Below are 23,027 nucleotides of genomic sequence, written 5' to 3' on the forward strand. Positions count from 1 at the left end.
TCTTCCCATTACCTCAGGTTTTCCTGTCAGTGCTAAAGGCTAGCACTCCCACAGCATGATGTCACGGAAATATGCGAGTTTGTTTGTCTGCGTACTGTTCCTCCCTCGATGTTTATGCCCAGAGTTTAATCAAACTCCAGTTTGTTTGGGGAGGTGTGAACACGCAATCGACCTCTGATTAGCTTTCAGTCCGCCTGAACTCTGCGGTCTCGGTTCGTTTGAACTGAACTCTGGTGCAGTTTGAACACCAAGGAGATTGCGGACTACAGCGCACGGCATTCTGGGTAAATACAACCAAAACAATTGTGTGAATCTAACGCTCAATCTTTTGCCAAAGACAAAAGAAAAATCCAATAAATACTCAAATTTGGCGCTACTCCATTTTTGTTTACATTTCGTTAAGGACGCAGCACTCCGCGTCTTCTTCTGTTGTTTTCATGTCATTTCCTTCAGTGGTTCTTGATCCAGCGCCGCCACAGGCGAGGAGAGGAAACGGATCATTTGACACAGTGCAGCACAAAAGCGAACCAAATAAAAATGTAACGAATGTAATTTTGGCAAATCTTTGAGGCCTTCGCAGAACCCTTTTTGTTTTGTGTGGGGACCAGCAAATGGAAAACCATCTTCTTTTGCATCCGGCTAATTAAAATTCTCCGTCTAGTCAAATACAGTCACTTGAAAACAGAAACTGTCATCTTCTCAAAATGGTTGGACATGTGAGCGCCTGACTTAAACACGTTGATGAAGGAACGTTTTGTTTTCACTCGTTTATGCAGCGGCGGCAATCAGAGCCCTTATCTGTGGAGGCACTTTCCATTTTCTAAATGTCAGCCGTGTTGAGGTTGAGCTGCGACATCATTTGTAACTGAGAACAATCAAAGATGACGCCCTCATTTCACATTTAGCTCCCTCTTCTTTTCATCCTCGTCATATCCAGAGGATCTGTGGAGTGGGAAACTCTCATCCTTTCAGTGGTCTTGGAAACTCGACGGCAAAAAAAACGGAAGATATTGATAGATTTAATCGGTAATTTCTGCCCTTTGTTTCCCTTTGCCGTCTGAAAAACAGAGCCGAGAGTAAATCTATCTTGAAATACAATACTGGGAAAAAGAGAGAGTCGACTTTAAAAAAGGCTGATGTGAGATAAACCATAGAAACTCTTTTTAGCTCTAATAAATGGGCAGATATCAACGTGATGGAGCCTCTTGTGATTTACGGAAAAAGTATAAGTGTGATAATACAGGTTTTTCTTTCTCTCAAGGCTTTTTGATTACCACGGCAGAGTGGCCCCCCCACCCAGAGCTGTGATCCCCCTGAAACGCTCCAGGGTCCTCGCTCCTTCCTCTCGCCGTGGGAAGACTTCCTTCCCTGTCAAAACATCCTCCTCTTCTTCCTCTTCATCCTCCAGACCTCCAACATCATCCTCCTCCTCAGGTGTCAAATGTACGTACAACGAGACTTTTCTACTCCTCTTTTTTGCACCAATTATGCTCACGATTTTTGCAAGCTGTGCTCCTGCAGTTCAGGACAAGCTGAAGCAAAACGCAGAGCCAGACTGCACACATCTGGATCTAATTTGCTCCCCTAATTAACTCGATAGGCATTAAAACATGCTAGGTGTAATTAAAGCGAGGTTGAGAACATCTCTGTGGGTCAGCTGTGCTTTCCCAAACATTAGTCTCTATCTATCTAGTGTAATTGTTTGTTTCACAGTTGGCAGTCTCGGCCGGTGTTATCAGCGTTAGCAGGTTGGTGAGTTCTGTCAGGAGGACTCTGCTGCAGCTGCTATTACAGCCACGATAGGGGAAAAAAGCCAATCTCCTGTCCTCTTTTTTGGGGGAAAAAGTCAATAAATTCTCTGCTGTTTCTAAGCTGAGCTTCTGTATATTGGGGAGACTAATTTTCCATAAAAAGTCCTGGTTTGCATTGACTTTTCCTAAGATAGAATACATTTTGGATATATAATCCATCTGCTGGCAGGTTAACCTGTAATTAATAACTCACCTTAGGAAAACAAATCAAATAGAAAATAATAAATAAACAAAATAATATCTGTTCAACTATATTTGTGCTTTAGGTGCATTTCCACTGCAGGAAGCCGGGCCAAATCTCCCAAATAAAGGAATAATCTATTAACCACTCTGAAGTAAACGTTTTCTCACAGTATTTTGTTGTACTATTGCGAAAAAACGACAATAAGAAGTATTGTGAATTGTGTTATTAAAATGTGAAATGTTAATTGTGTTATTACAATACATACAGTGACTTCCTGTATTGATATACCTTTATTGAACAGTGGAAGCAAAGAAGGAAAAATAATTTTATTACACACCGTTTTAGGGTTTTTTAAACATCAACAATTGGAATTTATTGAGACAATGATGAATCAAAATCTTAAGATGTGAAATTTATCATAAAAAATATAAGTTCTCTGCACTTGGTGTGGAGTTTTGTGTTCCTTTGATCAGTTCCTTTCAAATAACATTCAAAAAGACTCACTTTATATTTTAATTCATGTATTTTAAGAAGCTACTCTTGAGTAACTAAGTTTATGTTTTTCTAGCGATAATAATAATTTATAAGGTTAATTTGTCTTTGTAAATTGCGCCTATGAGTGTATTTATGTACGGCCCTCCCCTTGTGCCTGTTCTCCATCTCACCGGTTGCTGGTCCGTGACAAGACCACCATCCACACACACACACACACACACACACTTCTATTTTAAAGTTAAATGCATATTTTTGGACTTGAAGAAAGCATGAGCTCTCATGCACTTGGATTGGATTCAAACTCCACAAAAGACCAAGATTTCATCTGCATTCTGATGCGTCGTGTTCTGTAACATAAGCCTGCCTGTGTTTGACCTTCGTTGCCTTATGTGGTTCATTTAGGTAATGAGTCACTTTATCGCTGATCATTCTTAGTTTTCAATGCAAAAAGTTTTATTCAGGTCTGTTTTCTTGATCTTCTCAATCAAAGCAGAACTTTCTGATCTTTTCAGGCTTCGTGTTCTGGTAGTTTTATTGTAAGGAAGTGAAGCAATAATGGAAATATTATATAAAGTCTGGAGGATTTGAAATAATGAAAAAGTCAGGTCAGGATTTTTGCTGGAAAGCTGACATGAATAATTTAAGAAAGCGCTAGTGTGGACTTACAATCGTGTGGTTAAACTTTACTAATGTGCAATTAATTTGTGTAACACTGATTACCATCTTGTAGCTTTAAAAGTCACTCAGTATTGTATTCTTGTGCGGTTTTGCAGGATTTACTGAATATTCCTCAAATAGAATATTTGTTTGTCATAATGAGGTCATAAAATGCCTAAAATTAGACCAATTGCTCATCCCCTGAAGCTTCCCTGAAGCTTCCCAAATAACAACAGATTTTTCCGTACCCTTCCCCTGAAAGCGCAGCTATCTAAGATGCAGTTGATGAATCATCTGCTAGATACGAGTGTATACGTTTCCTCTCAGCAGCTTAGCAGTTGATAACACAAAAGGAAAGGGGCCTGGAGGTCCAGATAAATTAAAAACTGTTCCACTCTGTCTTATCATCAAAGCACTCCCAGTGAGCTTCCCAGAGCCGGCGGAAATATTGCCGGAATATCGCTGGACTTGGAAAGAGAGTGTATTCACAGATACCGTTTTGTAGGCGATACAGGAGATAGAAACACATTACCATCCCCCCCGCCTTAGATATGATTATATATCTGCTGTCTTCGCCCTTTTTTTTTATTTTATCAAGAATAAGTAGCAGCTTTAGAAAACAATATGAGAACAGCTCCTGTGGTTTCCTATTACATATTGCCTTTGGATTCTAATCAGTGCAGCCGTATTTGCTGGGCTTTCTTTCTGTTTTGCATGGACGTATTAATCTTCCAGCTTCATCTAAAAAACATCCTGCATTGACGGACGTGTAGCAGAGGGGACTGGGTCCTGCTGGGACAGCTGTTTTGTTGTGTTTCAGTATGAAAACCGATGAAAGATTAAAATGTGCTTCAGGAGGCATGCAGCTCACTCAGGGAATTCGTTTTGTTTTTTTTATTTTTAGACAGTTATGTTTCATTCATGATTTCTCTATGTCGTGATGAGTGGGTGTACATATACACATACATCAAAGGATCACGCTTTCCTGATAACAAACTGGTGTGTTTCTGTTTTATTTCCTACGCGTTTCCTTCGTCTGGTTTGCAGGAACTTGTGGGTTTGTTTATAGATTGAATCTGATAGGTGTCAAGCCGAATTTTCTGTTTTCTTCTCAACTTTTAGCATCTGTATTTCCGCCCGCCTCTTCAGATATGACACACTTCATCCACCGAGGGTTGAGAAATAAGATTATGTTATTACCTCGTGGTCTGAGTTCCTTAATCTGCTCAGCTCGAGCACGTCCTCGTTTCAGCTGTCTGAATTTATTGCGGCAGCTCCTCTGATAAGTGCTTTTATTTTCAGCTGCTATTTCCTATTTCCTTATGACATATCAAGGTTAAGTCTCAAACTCTGACATGATCCACTTATGCTTCAGCCCCTCAACTTAAATCCTCTGTGCGTTGTTGAGAGACAGCTTGAGACCTAAAGCGCAAATTACTTAAAAGTCTGTAAACAGACGCTGTAGGCTGAGGGAGTAAAATTATGCTGCAGCGTTCAACACTGACCTATGTAAAAATATAAACATACATATCTAAATATATGGTTTGTTTAAAGGCATTTTGACTAATAAAATGATTTATTTCCTAAGGTGTAATCATCTCATTTAAATTTTACAGTTGACGGGTTTGGATTAATGAACATAATCCAGTAATAATAAAGGATAGTTTAGATTTTTAAGATGGGGTTCTCCAATATTAAAAGTATAAAGCTAAACAATGAGAAGTAATGAGTACTCCACAATTTCTAAAATTAATAAACCAAGTAATACACTGCAAAAACCCAAAATCTTACCAAGTAATTTTAGTCTAATTTCTGGTGCAAAGACAAAACTTACAAGTAATTTTCAGCAAGATATAGGAGTTTCTTTTAAGTAAATAATTCCTTAAAATTGATAAAGTATTTGTTTCACTGGCAGATTATTTAACTTATAATGTGGGAAAATGTCTTGTTATAAGTGAAATAATCTGCCAATGTAACTCGCACTGTTCTGTCAATATTAAGGAATTACTTACTTAAAACAAGCTCCTATTTCTTACTAAAATAGTATTATATCTAGTTTCAACTGTAGGTACTTGCTTCTAAGACCTTAGCCACATTATACATGCTTCGGAGTCTGCGATGTCATACTGTAACACCGTTTTTTTTTCAGATGCTGGCGCTGCTTGGGGGGAAACATGAAGGAGCGTTGCACAGCACGGTGGGCGTAAGCTGCGCACTAATCTTTAAATTGAAAAGCAGCACGTCCTCAGTCTTAGCTGGATAACCTGTCAGTAAAGTTCTGATTGAGACGCTCTTTCCCCGTGGAAGATTTGACTCGGCGTGATGAGGGGATTAATGAGAAACATCAAACAGTAAAATTAAATTACTGCAGAACCAGAACCAGCCAGTTGGGGCTACCTGAGGTAACCCTTTGTGCTCCTTCTTGTGCTTACAGTGAAGACGGACCAGCTCCAGACCATTAAACGAGAGCTCACCCAGATCAAAATGAAGATCGACTCTTTACTGGGACGCCTGGAGAAGATTGAGAAGCAGCAGAGGACAGAATCCGGTGAGCGGCAGACATGGGGCGAAGGGAGGGAGGGAGGAGACCGGAGCGCGGCGAGCGGTTACGGAAACGGAAATTAAAACGCTCACGTTGGCCATAAGTCTTTTTGACATGTTGGGAGATAAGAGCGGCAGAGCTCTCTGTCATATCAGCAGACAGATGTCAGCCCCACGCTGACTCTGTTTAAATGAGGTCTTTATAGATGTCCTACACTGTGGGACAACCTCAGCAGATCACTGTGAAGGTTATTCAGGAAAGGCAATGAAAAGGCCATGTCACCTGATTTTCCACCCAGAGTATTGCTTATTTCATGTTAGTTCCTCACATATTCTCATAGGGCTTCAGATTTCGCCAACTAATTTAGTAGTCGATAAATCTTTATCTTGAGTTTACAGTCTCTAAAAAGGGCTGAAAATCATTTCAGCCCTTTCAGGTGTGACCTCTCCTGTTGTATCCAGTTTTCACTCCTCGCTGTTGTTTTTTTTATTTTTAAGAAGTTATTAGGAGCAATAGCGGAACCTTAGACTGCTGCTGGCCAGTTACTCAGCAAGTTGTTGCTAGGCAACCATAGAATGAGTGAGTTGCTAGGCGACCAAAGAGCGAGTGAGACAGTTGATGCCTGCTTTGCTAGTTGTGAGAGGCTGAGCAGCTAAATTCTTTCCTCTGCCTACGTATCCCAGAATGCCATGCGGTTCTGGATCGGAGTTCACTGAATACTGAATCGATTAAATATCAAACGTATTATCTACTGGTATTGATCATATGTCTATCATGATGCATATTATTTTTAAGTTATTGTTTAGCCCTACAGCAGAGCAGTAATTAAGAAAAAAAACTGCAGAAAAATACATGTATTTTGAATTTAAGAAAAAAAAACATATTTTTCTGTAATTATGTTTTATTATATGCTTCACTCGGTTTATTAAGCACCTTTTGCTATCCAATTATTAATAAAAGAAATGGTCAACAGATCAGCCTGATGCTGTACTGATAAGTCAAGCAGAAAAGCGCTGAGCTCTTCATATGTCGATGTTAGAAGTATTTGTTTTTTAGCTGCAGATGCGTCTTTTGTTAAAAATGATCAAGAGTACACCAGAGGAATACTGTTATTGAATATTAGGGGAGAAAATGTTACCTTTTATTTAAAAGAAGGAGTTTAATTAGTTGCAATTCATAAGTATTTGTAATATTGTATGAAATGATTGTAAGTGGTTAGAAAATCTGCAGAATGTGCCAATTTATTTCATCCAATTACTCACCTAATCAACAGAATAATCGATACCCAGTGGAATACTAAAATAATCTTTAGCTGTAGCCTTATATTTATATTCATGGCAGCTGTATATCACTGGAAAAAAGACTATTAAGCTGCCCTGGTGAAGTAGATGGAGGATCCATATGCAGGATATGGAAATGCAGAGACTGAGAAAACAATTTGCAAGGAGCTCAAACACTCCCAGTCCATGTGATTGCAGGAGTCGAGGAGCATTGGCTCAGGGGAAAGAGGAGCAGCCACATTGATTGGTCGGGTTGGTCGAACACGGGTAAACAAAAAGACTAACAAGGGGCGAGACACGACCACACAGACACACACAGGCTGAGCAGGTAGATAAAACCAACAGAGGGTCTTTATAAATGAGCTGAAGCAAACACAGGCTCATTTAGACTTTGAGAAACAGTGAATGTTTCATTCCAGATTACTCAGTTGCTACACAGTGGGTTAGGGACAACCATCCATGAATATCTGGAATCTGAAAATACTCCTTATTCCATACGTGCATTAATACGCACAGTGGAAACTGTGTTAGCTCTAGCGCTAGCTTCCTTTTTCCCTCTCTTGGGGGTTCAGCCAATCAGCATGAATGAAAATAAGTGGCACTCCTGGATTGGCTGTTTTGTAAACAGCAGCCAATAGCATGTCGAGTAGCATTGCGCCTGATGTTTCAGCTTCCCAAGCAGCATTCTATACTAAAACATCCACAAATGGGCAAATTTATCTCAAATTATTTGAAATTATGTTCCAAAAAAAAAAATCTACCAATAGTTGAATCTGCGAAAGGTGAAGCATTAATAGATGGGGATCCACTGTACTACAATGTAGGTCACTTTTTCACTGTTTAGTTTTTGTAATTTAATTTATGCTAATTATGTGGTGTTCAGACGCCTCCACGTTAGGCGATTCAACCAGACTCTGTCTGGATGCTAGAAAATACTGTAAATCATCACAGGCAAATTTATTTCAGTTTTTAAAACTGAACACATTTATTGCCATTTATTATTATACTGTATTTTAATCTACAAACTTAAAAACAACAGGAACATATCAGCAATAGTTAGTGTACCCACTTGGCTACAGTTTGACTAAAGTGAAAAACATTTATATTTGCTAATGCTATTGGCAAAAAAGTTTCTAAATTACAGAAACTAATAGCTTCTTATGCAAAATTCATTTTCTGCACATTTTTGTGCTTCCATTTGGGTCTCTACTGCTTCTAAAAACAGTCCAGAAGCAGTCCAGTCATTTTCTGGCTACAAATTAATTATTTTTATTTCATTCATCTCCCAGGTTCTACTCTGCAATTTATGTTTTCAATTAACTTTAAATTACAGAGCCAGAGTTCTGTGTTTTTGTCGTAAGAACATCATTTACAAACTAATAATTTGCATTAAATTGTGTTGCTAAAATCCCCTGAACTCAGTGGAAAGCACAGATGTCGCCTCCCAATGTCTCCACAAATACAGATAGAAATATTTCTATCGTTAATGCCTTCTTAAAAGTTTTTAGCCGGTAACGTAAATAGATTTTACACCGTTTATGACCAGATTAAAGTAATAACTTCCCTCATAGTGTTGATTATGGATTGACTGGTTGTGTTCCTACAAGACATATATTGCAGGCTTTAATTATTCCAGACCTGTGAATAATAAACGTTTTTCAAATTAAAATAGCTTTAATCTAGTTTAGGATCCTTGCATCATGTTTAACATTTTTTCACAGTTAAAATGGACAAACCTTGTCTTTCAAAACCATCAAACCAAAATTAAAAACACATAGAACACATAGTGGAGGAAAGTCTGAGGGTGCATTCACACCAACCCTGTTCAGTTTGCTTGCAATAAAGAGTTTGGTTTGTTTGGGGAGGTGTGAATGCGTAATCCAGACCAAACAAGTGAACCTGGTTCTTGGTTTGGATGAAAATGTAAATGTAAAGCGGATTGGAGACGTCTCCAAAAGCAGGAAGTGGATTATACTGCAGGGCATTCTGGGTAAATACAGCCAAAGCAAACCTGTGTGTTTAACACTAATTGGAGAAATGGCTCCTGTTTTTCTTTGTTTTGTTTTTTACTAAAGGCAAAAGAGAAATCATAAAACTGCTAAAATCTTGCACTCCATTTCTGTTTATATTTTGTGAAGAAGGAAGTTGAGCTTAATGTCTTCTGAGATTTCTATGTGGTTTCCTTTAGTGGTTCTTGGTGCAGCGCCCCCCACAGGCAAGGAGGGGAACAGGTTTTTCAAAGGTGTGAAAATGTAAAAAATGGTGCATATTTTGGTCCCTAATCGAAGCGAGTCTACTGGACAGGGATGAAGACACCCTAAGAGTGCAATGCTAAATTTGCTTGTTGGTTTTTATTATAGCATATTTTTCCCTAAACCTTTCACAATAATTTGGAGATCTCATCAACAGTGCTCTGAACTAATTCAACATTTCATTAATGTGAACGGTTTATTAATATAAATACTATTCGAAGTGACTTATTAGTTCAGGTTTAACCTGGTTACCTGTTTAGGCTAAGTGCTTGTTGCCTTCTGAATGAAAGAAAAGTCCAGTCGGTTCTCATTTTCTGTGCCCTGCTCCATTTCAGAGGCTCAACGAAAATACGAAGACAACTGCGACTCCCTGCACGAGGAGTCTGTGTCGGAGACGGCAGAAAACTCTGGGGAGGAGGCAGGCGAGGGGGCGCTGGACGTGGAGGCGGGCGAGATGACCGATGGAGGGGAGGACGACTACGATGAGGAGGGCAGCCACCATCTGGTGAGTGGAAAAAGGTTGACAGGGCTGACGCACTTTGGGAGATCTCAACTCGGCACAGCCTTCACCGACCGAAAGCTAATCTTCCAGAATTATTCATGAGCACATTTCTGACAGATCAGGGCTTCGCATGAGCAAATGACACTCTATTCCAGTCTGCCCTGGCTGAAACCATGGAAGAAAGGCTCTTCAGAGGCCCGCATTGCACACTTATACGATGCAGTAGGAGCAGGAGGCTTCACAAATGCATTCCCTACATTTACGGTGAAGTGGTGGATGTAGAGCAGCAGATTATTCTTTCTTCAACAAGGTCACTGAAGGAAAGCCAGAAAGAGATTTCTGTTCAGACTTGAAAAGATTAGATTCTCAGAATGCTTGTTTCAGGAGTTATTGGGTTTAAACCAGTGTAAGAAAGAAAAGTCAAAAATAATTTTTAAAACTGATGTAACTTTTATAATAAAAAAAAAAAACTTTTTTTTTTTTTACATATTTGTTGAACAGGTCAAAATGTTGTGACCATATGGTATATGGTATCTGTATCCTCGAGGCCGACTAAAACCAACCAATCACAGCCCGGAGGCGGGTCTTAGCGCTGTCAATCACAATCTCCTTCCACCTCCCCGTCTGTGCTCTCTGCTACAGTTTTCAGATCCTATTGTGTATGCTAGGCTAGTTAGCATAGCTAGCAATTATGGTTTTCCTGAAACAGTAAGTTGATTTTCCTGAGCAGTACGTACATGGGGTTGATTGACAGGTTAAGACCCGCCTCCTGGCTCTGATTGGTCGTTTTCAGGGTGGAGATGGGGGAGATTGAGCTTCTCACAGATTATCTGTCTCATAACAAACTATTTCGTCACGGTAACGGTTCTAACAAATATGTAAAAGAAAAAGTTGCATACTGCAGCTTTAAGTCGGTAACCTTCAAACAGAATGTCATGATAAATTTGGGCCACAAACTCTAAATTCTTGACCAGGTTGGTGTTATTACATTGTGTTTTACTGCTTTCCATTACAAATAAAGAAAAACAGTTTGAATCCCACATTGTAGAAAACAGAAAATTAAATCAATCAATAACTTCAGAGAAGAAGCGGGTCTCATCAGTCTTCCCTCTAATGTGATTGTTCTCTCAAAGATGGTATCGATTGAATCCACTGAACCATTTGATCCCACTGAGCCCGCGCTCCCAGCGCTCATTTGTCAACATTGATTCCAAAGGCAAACTGCAACTAGAAGCCTATTTTCATCTGCATGTGGTTTTTCTAACCAAAGATAAACCTGCAGGTTCTCTAGATTGGTTTGTTTTTTTCTTCTTTTATAAGTATTGCATGTTTTCTGCAGATTTAAAAAGGTGGAGGTCGCTGATGCTTTACAAGCAAAATTTAATTCTGGTATTTTTTTAATATGTTTTGCACAAATCTATGCCCTTGTGGCTTGAAATTATGTTTTGGAAATTATTAAGAGAGCTCTGAAGCCGGAGCGTTTAAAAAACCTTTAGTGTTTAACAGTATTCCTGTAAATTATTTATTACTTCTCTTCTTATGCATGCTTTTCAGCAAAACAAAAAAATGAAAATTGAGTGTTAACATCTGCTGTGTGAACTTAGCTTTAGCGTTTTTGTCAGCCATGTTTCTACCTATTATTTTTGCTGTTCGAAGGGTAAATCTTCAGTATCTGTGTAATCACAGTACTAAAATGTATTTTTTTTATTCTTTTACATTTACCGAGTATAAACCCAGTAAACAAAGCTGGGCTTTTCTTCATAAAAGCTTCCCCTACCTTCCTGTTTGAGATTATTTTTCAGCAACATATTAAAGCAATTTTGCTCCCTGAAGGTTTCTTGATTACAATTTATGATAATGTATCACAAAGACTGCTTTGTAAGTGGCTGCTCCAGTTGAGCTTATATCAGCCGTGACCTTTAGAGAAACTGAAAGTACAACGAGCGCGCTCAGTCCTTTTTTCTGCATCTTCTGCCTTTCAGATAGAGAACCACGTATCGGACATCGACAACTGAGAAAAGGTAAGAGCTCTGGACTTAAAAGTCTGCATTATGACCGTCACAGCATGCGGTTGTCCAACAAAACTCCTCGTTAAAAAGACTTGCAGACGGACCTGATTGAAACGTAGCCACTGAACTGTGTGTGGAGCATTTCTAAACATTCGTTAATCATCTCAGAAGTCATAAGCTCCATGACATTTAAAGAACCGGCTTTGCTGAAGGGCAGCTAATATGGAGTTCAGCAGAGGGAGCATTAATGGCATTTCAATGGGGCAGAACAGCCGATAAACAACATTCATATAATTGAATTGTGAGGTTGGGGGGGCTGTGAATGGCTGGGCCTAAAGTAAAGAGTATCATGGCCTGCATGGTGTGGATAATGATCCAAACAGTCAAACTTTTTCATTTTGTCACATTCAAAACACATCAGTGGATTTTATTCCATATATGCAACTGAACAAACTCGAGGCCCGTGGGCCAAATACGGCCCATCACAGCGTTTTATGTGGCCCTCTAAGTTCTACACTAAGAGATTATTTTTCAGACTAAACACTAAGTGTGCTTAAATATTATTTTATCAATCAAATCAATGGAGTTTTTATCTTACTGCCAAATTATATCAATCAGTCCCTCCAGTTTCTTGCGAATTATCGTGGAAATTCACGCAAAATCAACAAGACTGCACTTTTTCACAATAGTACATAATTGGGACCTTGTTGCAATTTTTTCTCAAAAACTCAAAATCTTACTGAGTATTTTTGGTCTGCAGATATCTTAATACACTTGATATAAGGCAAACTAACTTAAAAGTAACTTTTCAGTAAGATATAGAGGTTTGTTTTAAGTCAATAATTCCTTAATGTTGATGAAAAATAACTTGCAGATAAATGGACTTATCCCACGGGGAAAATATCTGCCAATGGAGCAAGTAATTTCTCATCAATATTAAGGAATTATTTACTTAAAACAAGCCTATTTCTTGCTAAAAATCTAATCGTAGGTAAGTTTTGTCTTATTTGAAGAGTACCAAGATATTTACACTAGAAACTAGACCAGAAATACTTGGTAAGATTTTGAGTTTTTGCAGTATAGAAATATATTCACATTCAAACAACCTGCTTCGTATTGCACAGAAAAAGGCTTCACCTTTTTATCAAATTGTACCTTCATTGTTCTTGAAGAAAAAGGAGTTTTTCCATTTCTATTAACAGTTTATAAAAAATAATTTAGCTTCAATTGCAGCCTTCAGTTTCTCCTCCAATATTTGCTCCTCATGAGGGAACAAAAGGTCTAGTTTGCATCTGATTCCCATCCTCACATGGATTTAGGACTGAAGCAGACGTACGGGGACGTTCAGCCTCTCTTATTCTCCAGGGCTGCCGTCAGCGCGGCTCTGCGCTTTGGATGGCTGTCATGTTGAAAGGCAGACACTCTTCTCATGTCCGCTTGCATAATGCAGGAGAGTTTATGTGTAATTTTCTCCAATTCTCCTTTTCAAACAGAAGACTGTCATACTGTGCGTATTGTAGTTTGACTACTATTATGCGCACAGATGTGTCAAAACCCTTAAAATTATTAAATATTTTAGTACTGTGAGAGTATATAATCTTTAAAATGAGTAAATTTAGATTTTTTACCAATTGGGCAGCATTTTTATATTTAATTTTAAGTCTGGTAAACCGTTTTGTGTTATTTATTGGTATCCTATTAGAAAAACCAGTTTTAGTTTTCTACTTGGAGTTGGGCAGAAAAGGTTCCTATTAAAGAGATTTAGACCCACAGCATAACACATCCTCTCCTATACATAAGAATAAGAATGAGGTACTTTTCCACATATTTATCAATATATTCATTGTTCCAGTTAATTCCAAGTAGCGTTCACAAAACTCAAAATATTTGTTTGTAATGGAGAACAAAATTACTTTTAAACATTCCTCCCCCAAAAATAGAAAAAGCTTTGTGTCTAATGCTCACGTGTGTCAAACTCAAGACACCAAATTACGTCAATCATTTCATCCAGTTTTTCACAATTTTGTAACCGTGGAAATTTACAGATTCAATTTTAGTGCAATTGGGTCTGCAAAAAATTGCATTAGTTCCGTTTTTCACACTAAGGCGTAAAATTTTTCCCCAAAATGGTGAGAAACATTTGGTTTCTCACCATTTATTTAATTTTACTCATTCCTGTCTAACTTGATGTCAAGTTGTAATCGATATGGCGAGTAACAAAAAGTCACATTTACTGTCTTACATAAGAGCAAATATCTCAAACTTCCTCGCAGATATTTCTAGTGGCTCCATGAAATCAGCGATTTAGATTTTTATAAAAACCACAAAAATAATTGTGAAACCCTGCAGCGTATGTATCGAAGCTAGTTAACATTTTAACAACTTTTTAATGGGTTTTATCAATACATACTGGCACAACTTTAAGGCAAAATGTTTTAAAAACAAAAGGTGGATCTTTTCTGCTGTTTGCGGTATAATTATATTCACCCCAGAGCTGCTTCTGGCAGCTGCTTGACCCACTTTTATCCAGCTCTAAAGAAATCACATAACACTTGGACTTTCCATTTTTTTGTCAGAGTTCACTTCAGAAAGCCTCTTTGCATGACATGTATTTAAAAACTGAAAAATCCCTCTTGAGTTTGGGCAGAATGCATGGATGGTTTCACTTGCAGGCCAGGGAAGCTGTTTCTGTATTTTTAAGTCTATTTTTAACCGGGAAGCTTTAACATTTCTGCCTAATCCGCCTCAGATTTACGCCGCGTAAACAAACAGTGAGCATGTAGGTTTGCAGGAGAAATGGTCACCGTGTTTCTTCTTTCCCTCTGCAGGGCGAAGAAGCAAGCTCTCCTGGTTGTAGGTTTTAGATTTCATCATCACCTTTGAGAGGCAGAATAAAAAGGAATTTGTGAAACATGAGGATTTGGGGACTGTAAGTTGTGTTTTGGAGATGCCAGGTCGTGTTTGCAGCACAAACTGTTAAAGTAAAATTTACCCAAGACCTGTTTTAACGTTTTTCTCCTGGAGTTTACTTCAAAAGCAGCTTATATCACACAAAAGCACGAAAGGAAACAGGAAGATTTATAAATATGTGTTGATGCTTTTATGAAATGTGCTTGCGCTGTAATCTTACTACTCCTTTCTTTAGGCGTTTTTATTTCTCAAACATCAAATGAATAAGTGAAGGTAAGGACAATCTCCGGTCGCAGAGTGGCGCTCAGAAAATAAATGAGACGCCGCCGCCGTCTGCTTTTGGATTTGGACTCATGCATAAGCCAATAGCTGTGAGCAAAACGCCGTCCAGCTTTATCCATTTATCACACAAGCGTCCCTGTGGGGCTGTTCCACCGCGCATCTCCACTCCTGCCAAGTTTCAGAAGCAGCGAGGGCTTCCTGTGGCGGAGCGAGCCAACCCTGGCAGGGACCTCCTGATGGGGAAGCAGGGCCCCGTGCATCCCAACATGCACCGCTGCTGTTCTCCCACTCCATCGCCGTCATTCTGCACTGATTCACAGCATCTCATCCAGGCGAGAGCGAAGCAGGAGCTTTCAAAATGATTGAGGGTTTGTTTTTTATTCATAAGTTTCTACAACAGAGAATAAGGGCCAAACTAAGAAAATAAAAAAATGTATGTTAGGAGAATAAAAGTCATAAAATTATGGAAATAAACAAGATTAAAGTCGTAGTGTTACGAGAATAGTAATATTACAATTTTATTCTCATGTGAGTTTATTCCCATAATTGTATGACTTTACTTTCATATTTATTTATATTTTTCTTAGTAATGCCCCAATACTCCATTGTAAGTTTAGTGTATTTTATTGGGATTTAACTTGACAGATCAGCACAATAAAAACTTGGTTCTAAAACATTTAAATATCTTCAGCCCATTTTAATATAACAAACCCTAAGTAAGATGAATTATAACCACTTTCTGTCGTTTGATTCAGCTGTGTTAGTGCAGATACGATTAAAAACGCCATTTTGTTTGAGTCATGCAGCTCTAAATAAATTTAGCTGAGCTGGACCAAATGCAAATGTGGCTCCAGAGAACTAATAAAATCAAAAAGTCAGTTTTACCAGAAAAATAAAATGATCTCTCTTTGACTGCAGAACTTGCTTCAAAATCCTCAAAGATGCTTTTTTCCCTGTCACTTCTGCCACATTTTTTTCCTTTTGCTAAACTTCCCAGCTTCTTTAGAAACTACATTTTGTGGCCTGCCTGTCTTACTTTGGGTGTCTAACTTCAAGTTTTAAGCGCCGATGTTTTGCCAGTTTTAGATGTATTTTCACTCCAACAAAGCCGATTCAAATGTCGAAGTTCTGCAGAGGATCTGCTACTAAAGCATCATTCATTAACTATAAGACAAAATTATCAAAACTAACAGAAATAGAGGTTAAATTATGTTGCATTCTTAAGTAAAATACAAATTTCTCTTCTTAAAATGAGATTAAAATTGATTTTTTTTTTTTGACCACTTTGAAAATAAGAGAAGCAGATGTTTAAACTTTAAAGCAGAATGTGAAGAAAAGCTCACTTCTCTCACTTTCATAAACAAACCCATCAGGTGCTGCCAAAAGAACCGCTTAAAAAATCAGAAACTGCCTTCAGCTCATTCAAAGTCAGTGTCTGTTTAATAATGATAAAGTGTAATATTTAGCACTATTTTTGTATCCAGGACACATTTACTGAGAGAGATCTGGTTCATGTTTTCTCTATTTTGTTTTATTATTAAGCAGTACGGTGATGCGTCACATCTTTTGCAAATAAAAATAATCACACTCACAAAGAAAAGTAAAAAAATAAAAAAAGGAAACACTCCTTTCTTTCATCTGTCATCGTTTATCTGGGTCACTTTGGAGCGTTTCTGGCTCGTTCGCTGTAATTAATCCCTTCCATGTTTATTTCAGCCGATGACGACTTGTAGCAAAGTGACGCTGTGCTGACAGTTTGTTGAAAACTGGCTCGCTCCAGTATTGTGGGACTTGTAGAGACGTGTAAGTGACAACTGTTGTATAGAAATGTACATTTTTTTGTAAAGATATTTTTATCAAACGGCATGTTTACTGTAACTTTGTATTTTCAGTTTTCATTATTACTCTAACTGTTGTGAGGCTGCTGGAGTCGTTGTCCTTGTAGATAACTTTGTGTTATTGGTGAATAAAACTATCGTGTCCTGTATTTAAATCTGTCCGGTTTCATTGATTTTTTTCATTTTATAATAATAAAACCCTGAAAATATGCAACAAACAACCATCACACTGTAAACAGAATTTAAAAAATTAATAAAATGAGTTTAAGTTTATGGCTTCTGGCTGAAAATGCAAAGTTAAGTCTTTAAAATATGCTACATGAAAAACCAAATCCATTTGCTTCCTAATGTAATTTTAATGGCTGAATATAAATGTTGGTTTTTGAAGATTTTATAGCATCTGCAGGATGTTGTTTGTTTACTGTTGCCATAACCAAACCAAGTAAAATCACCAATTTCAAGGGGCCTTTTACTGAAATTGCTACTTAAATAATTAAGTATTTTTATGCTTAAACCTCCCCTTTAAAAAGTTTAGTTTTCCAACATGAAATTAAAAAAAGTGAGATGAACAAACTTGCAGAAGTCCGTCTCATAAATGTGTTTCCAGCTGGATGGTAAAGGACTTTATATTTTTTCTGCGTTCTGATTAGCGGCCTTGCTTGATGCCCTTGAATGATTTTAATATGTCACTTAGACTCTGCAAAGGTGAACTGGCAGCAACAGATGGCTGATTTAAAGCACTCCAATTATCCTGAGTAAAAGGTAATGGTTAAAGGTTAACAAGGGCCAACTTCAGTGCCATAAGTAATTAGCCAGCTGAATAAAATCCACAGCGCCGGCGCTTAGCATGACTGGGCACAGATGTTCCCTTTTAACCTACACGAGAAACTTTTCACTTCTTATTAAAGTGCTGCAGTTTATTCATCTGTTAAGACTGGAAACTCTGAGGTTAAAAAAGTAAGACACTTTATTAGCGACTATTTAGTGAAAATGAAACAGAATTTATAGGTTTGTTCTGCTGTTATTGATTAATGTGGAGCTGCAGTCCAAAGAAATCAATCTACCTCTTCAATACTGAACAAAAATGTCTTTTTGTTATTCAAAATTGTCTTAAGTTTGTGTAGTTTTGCTTTTTTTTTGTCACACAACAGTAAATTTTATGGCTAAACCAAATATCTACTTGTATTTACAGTAAAGTTGAGTCTTTTTTTCACCTGTTTAGGAATTTTTAATAGTATTTGTGTTTCCACTGATTATATAATTGTACAAATTAGAATTACAAGAATAAATCTGACTAATGGAAACACATCAATTTTGAAAAAACTAAAAAAAATGTATTTAAAATGTTGTTGCACTACGATGAGGCGGTTTTTCGGCTGTACCAAAACTAGAGGTGCACTGATTGCAGTTTTCTGGCCGATCGCTGATTCAAAAGCCTGTTTTGGCCCATACCATTTATTTTGTCTAAAACATTGCTCAATATAGCAAGAAAGTTGTTGAACTGGCATCAGAGGTGTGACTGTTATCTGTAAATGTGTGGGGCGGTCTGTCAGCCAAACGTCTCTCCTGGCGGAGCAGAAGAGGATTTTTAGATCTTTACCAAAATAGATCAGATCGGTGGATAAGATCGGCTTCACATGTAAAAATCGGCCGATCACCGATCTCTTATAATTAAGGAAATCTGCATTTATAAATCGGTGCATTCCTAATCAAAATTAATATATTTGGAAAAACTGCTATTTTTTTTTTGTCGCATCACACAAGTCGTGACGAACAACCAGATGTGACCAAGTTAGAAAAGGTCGGAGGAGGATTTTTTTTAATGCTTAAAGTTTTAATGACTTATCGCTTGAATACGAGTGAAATAATCTCAGCATATCTAGTTCTTTATCTATATTAATGACACTTTTCCTGAAAACAAACTCCTTTATCTTCCTGAAATTGATTATTTTTGTATTATTTCAAGTGTATTAAGGTATTTGCAGTAGAAACTAGACCAAAAATAGAGTTTGTGTTTGTGCAGTGAACATGTAGACACACTCTTACATGTGTGACTAGAAAATAAACATGTTTCCACTGTTGAAACACAAAGTCCTAACTGGGGGGTAGTCGGAGTTGCTCCCAGTCTCCCAGCAGGAAATCTGACTTCAGAGGGTGTTGTGGTTGATTTTGTTTGACTGGGAATTCTGAATTTCCCAGTACAACTGGAACGCAGCATAAATGGAAAATCATCGTAGCATAACATGAGTTATGTTTGGATTTCGGCGGTATACCATTACAGAAGTAATTTTTGCCGTCCCTGATGATATCGACTTGGACGTGCATAAAGAAAATGACTCTATGGTAACATCTACATGTTTATAGGAGTTTAACTCACTTCACTAAATCTAATTTCCATTTGGGAACCACGTTATGCGATCGGTTCACTCTCAAGCTGTGAGACTGCAAAAGCATTTGCATTTTCAAATTGAATGGAATACAGTGATGGAAAGTCAACATAATTTAGAGCAACGCTCAGCAAGATGTTTAATAAAGATTTATGCGGTAGATCATCATCTGTAAATATGTTTTTTTTTCTGTTCGAGCTAAGAAATTATATGTCGGGGAAACACCCTGCGACCTTTTCCATGCTGGTTGGAGAGCATTTGCTGTATTGTAAACATTTGTTTCTCCAGCTCACCGCACACAACGTAATTAACATTTATATTATATTAGCTTGGGGAGGGTTGCATGATGCGCATACTTTCAAGGTTTCATTTAACAAACAAATTAATTTACTCGTATTTCCAGGTGAGATTCTTTTTTTTATTTGTGCAGAAGCTTTAATGAAATTGATAACAGTGACGGATACACACGTTGCAAAGTCACCAGGTTCAACTGGAGGAGCAACACACTAACATAACCCAGCATGAACTCTCTCTCAGAAACCCAGCTTGTCATTTCAGATATTTTTTAATGGCTCAAAAGCTTAATAATAGTTTCAATTTTTCTTCCCCTGAATATGACCAGACATGAAAGCATCTAAATGCCACACTACATCTTCCCAAATTGTTTTATTGCCAGATGATATCGCATTGATTCAGTCGCAAAAGGCGATCAATCAGTTCCCCTGGCCTGGGATGGAAAAGTCATCCGGCTTTTACAGATGGAATCAATCATGATGTGGTTCATAATTGAAAACGCGACACAGTGATGAATGTCAAAGGTGGAGTGGAGAGCAGGCTGAATTGTAATGGTTAATTCTGCTAAATGCAAGTCATGAGAAGACCGTCGTTTGATGGACGACGTTGGGATTTGGAGGTTTTTTTCAGACAGCAGGACTCAGAAAGGTGGAACTTCTTGATCTTAACAACAGAAACTGACCACCATGCAAAGTTTAGTGGCTTCTTATCATTGTTTCCATCAGGCTTTTGATGTAATAAATAAAATATGACAAATTATGTCAAATGAAAAAGAAAAACATCTAAACAAAGGTAAACATTGTTTTACTGCGATCTATAATTTTTGCAGCTTTAGATGATTATGTTCAGAGGCACTTAAAGATGGTTACAAAGTCGGCCTTCCATCACCTGATGAACATTTCCAGGATTAAAAGACTAATGACCTTACAAGATCTGTAGAAACTCATCCAAGAGTTTATCTTTAGTCACATTGATGACTTCACATGTCTGCCTAAATAATCAAACCTCCGGCTGCAGCTGATCCAGAACGCTGCTGCTGGCGTTCTGAATAAAACCAGGAAGTTAGAGCACATCACCCAGTTCTAAAGTCCTTCAGTGGCTCCCTGTAGCTCAGAGGATAGACTTTAAAATACTGTTGTTAGGTTATAAATCACTGAATGGCTTAGCACCACGATACATTAAAGATCTGTTGTTGCCTTCTGGTTCTGGTTTGCTCTGCATCCCAGAGCCAGAACCAAACATGGAAAACCAGCATTCAGCTTCTGTGCACCACAAATCTGGAACAAACTTTCATAAAACTGCTGCCTTTAAGTGGCTGCTGCCTCAGCCTCTCTTGAGTTATAGTGCAGGACTGATAAGGCAAATAAAGTCACATTTAACGTCGCACATTAATGCAAATATGTTAAAGATTCTTTAGTAATATTTTTAAATTAGCGCCACAAACTCTTTGATTTTGAAAACACAAAAACAATCCTGGATGGATTGATCAGTCTGAAAATATGTTAAATATTACTTAATTTTAAGAAGCACTTATTGAATGCTGAAACAAAAAGCTATTAATTGATATTTTAACAGCTTAATGGGTTTTATCAATACATTCTGGCTCAACCAGCCAGATTTTTTTTATACGGCCCAAAATGAAAGAGTTTGACACTCCTGCTGTAAATCAAGACTAAAAATCCACCAGTTTAGATTTGGCTTTTATTCATAATAACTGGAATATTGGCCAACATATTTGATGATTTTAATGATGGTAGTTGACAAAATGCTGTGTTTATGAGCACTTTGATCTGCCTTGTTGCTGAAATGCTCTATAAAAATAAACTTGATTGACTTCTGTGGCACGTTTAAAACCCAAAATGCTTTACAGAGAAATTAGCTAAGTTAATGTATAAGTCTAAAAAAATGTCAACCATCTGAATAAAACACATCTCTCTGCAGCTATAAAGGGAGTGATCTTTAATATACAGCTATGAGGGCCGACTTATCCCCTCAGTGTTGCACTAATTGCTCTGGATCAATGAAACTGTTTAATTCAAAAGGAACGTTCTCCGTCACACTGAAAGCATGAGGACCTTCGGGGAGACGAGAATCATTTATCTGTGTTTTCTGCTGCTGTCTGGAGGAATACCTGTCTGAAGAGCGACAGAGAGGGCTGAAGAGTGAGGAAGGCAGACAGGAGATAAAGGAGAGGAGGCACAATGACTGATCTCTTCTGAAGCTGCTTGGTTTGCCTGCATGCCTCGAGGTGTCGCGTCGTTATTGAATCACTTCCTTTGTTCTGTGGAGAGGTCGACGGGGATCAGGGACAGAGTTACAGTCATGTCAAGAATACCTCCAACAACTATCTGTAATAACCCAGCATAAGCAGCTTCACCTACTCAGAACGGTGAATGTAGACCGATTCTGAATCAGGTGGGAAATAATATCACTAATGAGTTTTATTCTCTCTTGAAATACTTCCAGAGGAAACCAGTTTAAAGATGATCAAGCTTATTTAAATCTACCATATTTTTTGCCTCTACTTTGTCCCACATTTTGTACCATGCAGCAGTGTTGTGGTACTCGAAGTTGGTCTTGGTCTCGAGACCGGTCTAAAGACCATTTTCTGATGGTCTCGGTCTCGTCTCGGACTCGACCGCATTTGGTCTCGGTCTTGTCTCGGTCTCGGGCTCTGAGGACTCGGCATTTTATTTCAAGACCAGTCGAGACTGCAACTGTGAAAATACCGTGCAGCATACTGTCCAGTTTATTTGTTAACATCTTTGTTTTCAGTTGATGCAAAATGCACCTATTAAAATCCAAGCAACTACGTGTTTCTGTTTTATTGGATGATTTATTGTTTTTCTTTTTTCTTTCTCTCTTTCTACCCAAATTGGTCTACAGTTTCATGCGTTAGTCTCTTTTAGGAAGAATAATTTTATGGCTCATTTTTTTATGTTGTTTCTGTTTTATTTATTTATTTATTTTTAGTATTTAGAATATCTTCCAGTTCCAGTGTTAAATGTTTATTACAATTTATAGTATTACTTAAAAACAACAATATTATCACTTATCACAATAACTTCTGGAACAATTTATCATCCAGCAAAATTTTATATAGTGACAGGACTAATTGTCAGAAATATATTTCACATTACCTGTGTTTTCATTAGCTGTAAAGTTAAGGAAATTGAAATTACTCAAATGAATTCTCTTAATGAAAACACACCAGTTTTGAAAAATATGTATATAGTTTTTTTGAACAATAATTTACAACAAGGCATTTCAAAATACGTTCCCTCATAAAAACTAAAACTAAAAACAAAAGTCAGAAGGTCAAGAAGAAAATATTTTCTTTAATGTTTCCAAATGTTTTAGGCACCAATGTCAGTTCTCCTTTTTACTGTACAGTTTCTGAATATTCATCATTGTTTTTTTACGACTTCTCCAGGATAAAAAAAAAGAAGAAAATAGAGTTTTGAGAGATGAATTTTGCCTGATCCCTGGGAGCCTCATTCCAAGGCCAAATTGACTATTGATCTTCATCTCTTTGTCTATTAAGGGGAACCTTGCATGCCAAAATTGGCCACAGCCATGACGGC

At 37.7% G+C, this 23,027-nt stretch overlaps 1 protein-coding gene across 4 annotated transcripts in view; it reads left to right on the top strand.

Annotated features, from left to right (window-relative positions):
* The window catches only part of LOC106923810 (RALY RNA binding protein like), a 38,809-nt gene extending 21,898 nt beyond the window's left edge, over window positions 1-16,911 (top strand). For all 4 annotated transcript variants that reach the window (XM_088001173.1, XM_088001171.1, XM_088001172.1 and 1 more), the window contains 5 exons: window positions 1,262-1,443; window positions 5,582-5,695; window positions 9,557-9,726; window positions 11,706-11,744; window positions 14,561-16,911. In XM_088001173.1, the coding sequence (XP_087857299.1) occupies window positions 1,262-1,443; window positions 5,582-5,695; window positions 9,557-9,726; window positions 11,706-11,738 (499 nt within the window). In that variant the 3' untranslated portion in view covers window positions 11,739-11,744; window positions 14,561-16,911. The remainder of the gene's footprint in view (window positions 1-1,261; window positions 1,444-5,581; window positions 5,696-9,556; window positions 9,727-11,705; window positions 11,745-14,560) is intronic.
* The last annotated feature ends 6,116 nt before the right edge of the window (window positions 16,912-23,027 follow it).

This window comes from Poecilia mexicana, unplaced genomic scaffold, assembly GCF_051168715.1.
Source record: "Poecilia mexicana isolate PSO_F unplaced genomic scaffold, ASM5116871v1 scaffold_20, whole genome shotgun sequence".
Classification (NCBI taxonomy): Eukaryota; Metazoa; Chordata; class Actinopteri; order Cyprinodontiformes; family Poeciliidae; genus Poecilia; species Poecilia mexicana.